At 59.8% G+C, this 8,044-nt stretch overlaps 2 protein-coding genes across 2 annotated transcripts in view; both read right to left on the bottom strand.

The window, feature by feature from the left end:
* Positions 1-4,082: 4,082 nt before the first annotated feature.
* Positions 4,083-4,681, bottom strand: ENH_00080570 (hypothetical protein, conserved; the record flags this gene model as incomplete). The annotated part of the gene is made up of 2 exons (XM_013583274.1): positions 4,083-4,388; positions 4,634-4,681. 2 exons carry the CDS (start codon positions 4,679-4,681, stop codon positions 4,083-4,085), a joined length of 354 nt encoding a protein of 117 aa, XP_013438728.1.
* Positions 4,682-5,856: 1,175 nt separating this feature from the next.
* ENH_00080560 (hypothetical protein) overlaps positions 5,857-8,044 on the bottom strand; it is a gene marked incomplete at both ends in the record, with an annotated part of 2,501 nt that continues 313 nt past the window's right edge. The window contains 2 exon segments of the mRNA XM_013583273.1: positions 5,857-7,374; positions 7,380-8,044. The exon segment at positions 7,380-8,044 is cut by the window's right edge and continues 313 nt beyond it. Of these exon segments, the coding sequence (XP_013438727.1) occupies positions 5,857-7,374; positions 7,380-8,044 (2,183 nt within the window).

The raw sequence follows: 8,044 nt of genomic DNA, 5'->3' as shown, positions 1-8,044 counted from the left end.
CCCGCTGCCGCTGCCGCCGCTGCTGCTGCCGCTGCTGCTGCTGCTGCTGCTGCTGCTGCTGCTGCTGCTGCTGCAGGCCGGGGCCCCCGTGCTGTGGGTGAGCGACCCGCTGCACGGCAACACTCGAGTGGGCCCTTCGGGTCGAAAAGAAAGAAATCTCGCGGAGGCCCTTCGCGAACTTTCTTTAGTCGTTTGCAAACTCGCAGCTGCGGGGCACAAACTCCACGGAGTCCACCTCGAACTCACAGGTTCCTGCTGCTGCTGCTGCTGCTGCTGCTGCTGCTGCTGCTGCTGCTGCTGCTGCTGCTGCTGCTGGTGGTGCGTTTGCTGCTGCTGCGTGCACTGGTAGGTTCCTGCTGCTGCTGCTGCTGCTGCTGCTGGTGCGTTTGCTGCTGCTGCGTGCGCTGGCGGTGGTGGTGGTGGTGGTTGTGGTGGGTTTGTTGCTGCTGTTGTTGCTGCTGCCTTAGTTGCTGCTGTTGCTGCTGCTAGCTGCTGGCGTAGCTGCTGCTGGCTTAGCTGCTGCTGCTGCTGCTGCTGCTGCTGTGAGGCCCCAGGCGAGGACGTGCGGGAGTGCCACGGGGGCCCCCCAGACCCTGGGGGCCCCCCCCTTACTGCTGCTGTCTTCGACCCGCAGCTAAACTGTGCCCAGGCAGTGGAAGTTATTTTCCACTTAGCTGCGGAGATGGCTGCAGCAGCAGCAGCAACTAAGGGGGCCCAGGGGGGCCCCCAGGGTCCCCCGGGGGGCCCCCAGGGAGCTCCAGATGGCCCCAACGGGGCCCCGGGAGCCCTTCAGGGGGCCCCGGGGGGCCCCCATGGGGCCACTGGGGGCCCTCAGGGGGCCCCGCGGGGCCCCCAGGGGGCCCCGGGAGACTCGGGGGCCCCGGAGGGGCCCCAAAGTTCTGCTTAAAAGCCATAGAATGGGCCCAGGGGGCCTCAGGGTTCCTTAGGAGTCTCTAGGGTCTTTAGGGGGGCCCCTAGGGGCCCCAAGAGGGGCCCCTAGGCCCCCAGGGGAAGCCCCAGGGGCCCCTAAGGACCCTTCCAGGGGGGCCCCCTGGGGGCCCCCAGGGGCTTTTCTAAAGAGATCTTGAAGGCTTTGGGAAACTGTGGAAAGGGTCTGGGGGCCCCAAGGGGCCCTCAGCTTCGCACAAGACCCCAAGGGGCCCCCAACTCAGGGGACCCATAGGGGGCCCCCAGGGGCCCCCAGGGGTCCCCAGGGGCCCCCAGGGGCCCCCAGGGGCCCCCAGGGGCCCCCAGGGGCCCCCAGGCTACCGTGGTCCCTTGGGGAGCTTATAGGTGGCCTGCCGGGGGGCTCCCAGGGGCCCCCAAGGCAGCCGCAGGACACAGTGTAAGGCACAGCTAGCCACACAAAGTGTTTCGACTGGCTGTTGGCTCAATGCCTAGCTAGCTAGGTGGCTAGCTGGCTCTCTAGCTAGCTAGCCAGGTGGCTAGCTGGCCAGCTAGGTGGCTGGCCAGCTAGCTAGCTAAGCGGCTAGCTAACTAGCTAGGTGGCTGGCTAGCTAGCTGGCTAAGTGGCTAGCTAGCTATCTAGGTGGCTAGCTAACTAGCTAGGTGGCTAGCTACCTATCCAGTCGGCTAGCTAGCTGGGTTGCTGGCTAGCTATGTGGCTAGCTAGCTGGCTAGGTGGCTAGCTAGCTAGGGCTAGCTAGCTGGCCACTCTTTGGCTATTTTCACTTGAGTTTTAAAGCCGCGGGCTTTCAACTCTCGTTAAGTTTCGCTGCTTTCTTTTAGGGTTTAGGGTTTAGGGTTTAGGGTTTAGATCTGGGGCCAATTCAGCTCCAGAAGGTCCTTAAAAGGGCCCCCTGGGGCCCCCAAGGGTTCCTTGTAGGCCCCTTTTGGGGGCCCCCAACTGAACCCTATGGGGCCTCTTAGGGGGCCCCCAATGAGCCTCAAAAGGACCTCTTGGGGGCCCTTTGGGGGCCCCTCAAGGGGCCTTTAGAGGCCCCTTCTAAAGGGGCTTTCGAGGGACCCAAGGGGCCCCCATCCGACCCCTATGAATCACCGTGGGGGGCCCCCAAGGGGCCCCCAAGGGGCCCTCAAGGGGCCCCTAAGGGGCCCCCAAGGGGCCCTCAAGGGGCCCCTAAGGGGCCCCCAAGGGGCCTACAAGGGGCCCCCAAGGGGCCCCTGGGGGCCCCCCAAAGCAGTTCTCAGTAGGGGGCCCCAAATGGGCCCCGAATAATCCCCCAGTTCCCTATGGGGCCCCTTGAGGGCCCCAAAAGAGCCCCTGGGGGCCCCCCAGGGGCCCCCAGAGGACCCTGTGGGGCCCCTTTGGGGGCCCCCAAAGGGCCCCTGGGGGCCCCCCAGGGACCCCCAGAGGACCCTGTGGGGCCCCTTTGGGGGCCCCTAAAGGGCCCCCGGGGCCCTGAGGGGCCTCTTGGATTTATTTGTCTTCATCAGAGTCTTCAGAGCCGCTGGATATTTGCTGCAGCAGAGCAGCAGCAGCAGCAGCAGCAGCAGCAGTTAGCTAGGTAGCCAGCTAGCTAGCTAGCTGGTGTATTAAATGGCTAGCTGGCTAGCTAGCTAACTGGCTGAGGTATTAGGTGGCTAGCTGGCTAGCTAGATAAACAGGTCGGCAGCTAGCGACAAGTGGCTGGCTGGCTAGCTAGCTGGCTAGCCAGCTAGCTAGCTAGCTAGCCAGCTAGCTAGCTAGCTAGTTAGCTAGCTAGGTGGCCAGCTACTTGGCTGGATTGCTAGCTAGCCATCTAGCTAGCTAGCCAGCTAGCTAGCCGCTGGTGGCCGTGGCTGCAGCACCAACTTGCCCCCCCCAAACCCTAAACCCTAAACCCCAAACCCCAACCCCAAACCCCAAACCCTAAACCCTAAACCCCCAACCCCAACCCGAAACCCCAAACCCTAAACCCTAAACCCTAAACCCTCGCGGACCCTGAGGGGGTCGTCGCAAACTCCGTATTTCTTGAAAAGGCGCTGGAGGGTTTTGGTTTTGAAGTTGTCTTTATTTTTTAATTCTGCAAACCCTACAATGGAGTGTACAGACACCCCACTGCGAAAGAGAGCCAAAGTCGGCAGCTGCCAAACCCTCAGCTTCGCGCTGAAGAAAGGGGCCTTTTCCGCGTTCAGCCTGCGCCAAACCCTAAACCCTAAACCCTAAACCCTAAACCCTAAACCCTAAACCCTAAACCCTGCATGGTGCCTGGGCCTACGAAGTGGAAGCCCTGCCTGCGGCAAGGGCAGCAGCTGCTAAACCCTCAGCAACAACGCGAGTCTGCAAAGCTTCCAAACCCTAAACCCTAAACACTAAACCCTAAACCCTAAACCCTAAACCCTAAACCCTACTTGAAGAAGCGCGTCTCCACGTGGACCTTCGCGAGAATCTCCAAGTGCTTATCCACAATTCGGCAGCGCTCAAAACGGGGACTGTAGAAGTGGCAAACCTAAGCAGCAGCAGCAGCAGCAGCAGCAGCAGCAGCAGCAGCAGCAGCAGCAGGAGTAGCAGCGGGAGCAGCAGCAGCAGCGAAAGCGGCGGCAGCAGCGCCAAAAGCAGCAGCAGCAGCGAAAGCGGCAGCAGCAGCAGCAAAAGCAGCAGCAGCACAAAATACAGAAGCAGCAAAAAAGAAAACGACAGCAGCAGCAGCAGCAGCAGCAGCAGCAGAACGAGTGACCCCAGGGCGCTTGGCAGGCGCCACCGACCAAAGCACTGAATTAGGGTTTAGGGTTTAGGGTTTAGGGTTTAGGGTTTAGGGTTTACGGCCTTCTCTGCTGCTGTTACAATCCCCAAGAAATCCGATTCTTGAATTTCTGTATATTCCCCATGGCCCTTTTCTCTAAGGGCAGTTTGCTTTTGCTTCGCAGCCTAAATAAATAAATAAATAAATAAATAAATAAATAAATAAATAAATAAATAAATAAATAAATAATAAATAAATAAACAAATAAATAAATAAATAAATAAATAAATAAATAAATAAGAATAAATAAATAAATAAATAAATAAATGTGTTTGAAAGAATGAGCTCTTTAGGGTTTCTGGGGTTTAGGGTTTAGGGTTTAGGGTTTAGGGTTTAGGGTTTAGGGTTTGGCGCGCCCGGAGCTCCTGCATGCGCCGCTCACGCCAGTGAGACAAATCGTCGAGGCCCTTTCCCTCCGCTTCCTCTGCAGCAAAAAGTCCACAGCAGCAACTGCTGCTGCTGCTGCTGCTGCTGCTGCTGCTGCTGCTGCTGTTGCTGCTGCTGCTGCTGTTGCTGCTGCTGCTGCTGCTGCTGCTGCTGCTGTGGTGCATGGGCAAACTGCGCTGCGAGAAGCTTACCGGATTCAACCGCGGATAAGTTGGAGACTGTCCTTTGCTGCTGCTGCTGCTGCAGCTTCTGCTGCTGCGCAGCAGCAGCAGCCAACTTGTCCTTCGCTGCCTTCTCCTGCAGCAGCAGCAGCAGCAGCAGCAGCAGCAGCAGCAGCAGCAGCAGCAGATAATGCCGCCGCTGCTGCTGCAGCAGAAAGGGCCTCCAGCGCTGGCACCGAGGCGGTCAGGATACCCTGCCTTCAAAACGTATACCCTAAATCGTCTAAACCCTAAACCCTAAACCCTAAACCCTACACCCTAAACCCTGAAAACCCTAAACCCTAAACCCTAAACCCTAAACCCTAAACCCTAAAGCCTCACCAACACAATGTTGGTGGCAATTTGAGCCAGCTTTTCCGAAGTCGCCATTTCCGCGGAGTTTCACAAAAGGCCGAAGAGCTTAGTCTCAGGTGTACGTACACCCCACCCCCCAGCGTCAGCAGCAGCAGCAGCAGCAGCAGCAGCAGCTGCAGCAGCAGCCTCTGCGGGTTGCTGCAGCCGCACCAGCAGCCCCGGAGACCAATTGAAATTGTTTTTTGAAATATTTGAAAAAGGAAATTCAAAGAAAGAAAACAAATGGTGCAGAATCGCGAGCGGGTGGCGCTGCGGCGACGGGAAGCTGCGCATACACCCCAAATGCGTCGGCGTTGAACGGATCTTTTTAATTATTTAATTTACAAACAATTAATTAAATCCAAATTAATTAATATTTCGCAATAAAAGGCAATGCGAGGCAGCAAGACAGTCCGCCAGAGGGCTGCAGCCTGCGGGCGGCTCGCCACTCCGCGAGATTGGGGTGTATGTACACCTCAGCACCCGTTCAAAAGCTCCAATAGCTCCTCAAAACGTAAAGTGCTGTCACTTTTATTTTATTTGGCGCAAAAAGAAGCAAAAGAAGCAGCAAAAGGGGCAGCAAAAGGGCCCCCAGGGGGCCCCTGCGCGGGGGCCCCCTTCAGTGTATGTACACCTGGTGGGGGCCCCCAGCAAACACGCAGCACTCCCAGAAGCACATTTTGAGCACTGAGGGGCTTAAATTGGTTTATTAAACTCTTTTTTGTTTTATTTTTATTTATTTTTAATTTTATTTGTTATTTCGTTCGCTTTTTCGTTCTTTTGAGCCCTTATTTGTTGAGAAGACCCGGTGAGGTGTACAGACACCTCAGATGCACCTTCTACAGTTGCCCCTAATGACCGCCCTAGGCAAAAACAGCCACTGGGAATCCAGCAGCAGCAGCAGCAGCAGCAGCAGCAGCAGCAGCAGCAGCAGCAGCAGAAGCCACAAAGGCTGAAATAATTAAAGCATTGAAACGTTTCCGCCTCGGCCTATAAAGCCCAAGCGTTCTATGACACGCAGCAGCATTTGCTGCTGCTGCTGCTGCTGCTGCTGCTGCTGCTGCTGCTGCTGCTGTTGCTGTCGTTGTAGTCGCTGCCGTACTCCTGCTGCTGCTGCCGTCCCTATTGCTGCTAGTGCTATCGCTGCCATTGCTGCTGCTGCTTCTGCTGCTCCCGCTGCTGCTGCTGCTGCTGCTGCTGCTGCTGCTGCTTCAGGCAGCCTTTTTGGCCCATCTTTGTATTCTGCTTCTCGTGGCTGCCGAAAGAGCTCCTCCCCAAGTGGGGTTTATTTCTGTCAGCTTTTGCTGCTGCTGCTGCTGCGGCAATTCCGCAGCAGGTGCACACAGACCAGCAGCAGCAGCAGCAGCAGCAGCAGCAGCTCCTGCTGCAGCTGCTGCTGCTTTTGGAGAGGCTTGCTGGCAGCTGTCTGTATTTTCGTCGTCAGTGTCGAATAGCAGGTCATTGTCTAGCTGCTGCTGCTGCTGCTGCTGCTGCTGCTGCACATGTTGCTGCTGCATTTGTAGCTCCTGCTGCTGCTGCAGTTGCTGCTGCTGCACCTCTGCCACTGCAGCAGCAGCAGATTGCTGAGGAAGCCTCACAAGCTCACCAAATGATAGGGGCTTCTCTACAGGGTCCCCCCAGGGCCCCCCCAGGGGCCCCCCAAGGGGCCCCCAAGGGGGCCCCCCTAGGGGCCCCCCAGGGGGGCCCCCAAGGGGGCCCCCAAGGGGGCCCCTAAGGGGGCCCCCCGTTTGCTGCTGTGGGGGGCCCCCCTCCCTTTTCCCTGGGGGCCCCTCAAAGCGCTGCTGCTCAAATGTTGTCTCTGGGGGCCCCTCAGGATGCTCTGGGGGGCCCCCAGGGGGGCCCCCATTAGCTGCTGCTGCTGCAGAGTCAAATGCACAAACGGGGGCCCCCCGGGGGCCCCCATAGGGGGCCCCCCGGGGGGCCCCAGGGGCCCCTGGGGGGGCCCCATAGGGGGCCTCCCTCCCAGCTGCTTCCGCGTACCCTAGTGAAGCCCTGGGGGCCCCCAGGGGGGCCCCCTGAGGGGCCCCCAGGGGGGCCCCCTGAGGGGCCCCCGGGGGGGCCCCCGGGGGGGCCCCCATAGGGGGCCCCCGTCTGAGCAGCTGGCTTTGGTCTTTTTTGAATACTTTTCTGTTTCCCTTTTGCTGCTGCTCAGAACTCCAAAGGGGTCGGAGGCACTTCTCAATCTTTGCTGGTCCTGCTGCTGCTGCTGCTGCTGCTGCTGCTGCTGCTGCTGCTGCTGCTGCTGCTGCGCCCAAACTCGCGAGTCCTTCCTGCTGCAGCCACGACTGCTGCTGCTGCTGCTGCTGCTGCTGCTTAGACCGCCAGCCCTCTCTTGCTGTTGCTGCTGCTGCTGAGCAAGCTGAGGGAGGGTCTGCAGCGCAGGAGTTCTGCTGCTGCTCCTTTTCCTGCTGCTGTTGCTGCTCCTGCTGCTGCTGCAGACGTTGCTGCTGCTGCTGCTGCTGTAGTAACAGACTTTCTTCCTCTGAAGCATTCCCCCAGCATATCTCCTGCCGCTGCTGCTGTTGTTTCTGCTGCTGTTGCTGCTGCTGCTGCTGCTGTATTTTACCAGCAGCAGCCTCCGACGCAGCAGCAGCAGCAGCAGCAGCAGCAGCAGCAGGAAGCTGGCTGCTTCCACAGCTGCTGGCCACTGGCTGCGAAGCCAACTCCAGCTCCTCCAGCAGCGCAGCAAAACGAGCAGCAGCAGAAACCCTCAAACGGGGGGCCCCCTGAGTTGGGGGCCCCTTATGGGGGGCCCCCTGATTGGGGGCCCCCTGAGTTGGGGGCCCCTTATGGGGGGCCCCTTATGGGGGGCCCCCTGAGTTGGGGGCCCCCTAGAGGTGGGGGCCCCCTGACTTGGGGGCCCCTGGGTTGGGGGCCCCTGGGTTGGGGGCCCCTGACTTGGGGGCCCCCTAGAGAGGGGGGCCCCCTGGGTTGGGGGCCCCCTAGGGGTGGGGGGCCCCCAGGGGGGGGCCCCCTGGCTGAGGGGGTAGGGGGGCCCCTCTTGCTGCTTTTTAGAGGGGGGGGCCCCCTGAGCTGCTGCTGCACTGTACCCTCTTTTTGGGGGGCCCCCCAGCTTTAAAGGGGAGGCCTGGGGGGCCCCCCTGTGGGGTGTATCTGCAGCTTGGGGTGTCTCTGCAGCAGCTTGCTGCAGACACAGAGACGCGTTTGCTGCAGCAGCAAGCGAGGCAAACGGCTGCTGCTGCTGCTGCTGCTGCTGCTGCTGCTGCTGTGGCTGCTGTGGCGTCAGACCTTGTTGCTGCGGCTGCTGCTGCTGCTGTGTCGTCAGACCTTGTTGCTGCGGCTGCTGCTGCTGCTGCGGTCGCTGCGTCTGCTGCTGCTGCCGCCGCTGCTGCTGCTGCTGCTGCTGCTGGAACTGAG

The sequence above is a fragment of the Eimeria necatrix genome, genomic scaffold, assembly GCF_000499385.1.
Source record: "Eimeria necatrix Houghton genomic scaffold, Enh_scaff872, whole genome shotgun sequence".
Classification (NCBI taxonomy): domain Eukaryota; phylum Apicomplexa; class Conoidasida; order Eucoccidiorida; family Eimeriidae; genus Eimeria; species Eimeria necatrix.
Note: the sequence above shows the minus strand (reverse complement) of the source record. Positions and strands in the feature narration are given on the sequence as shown.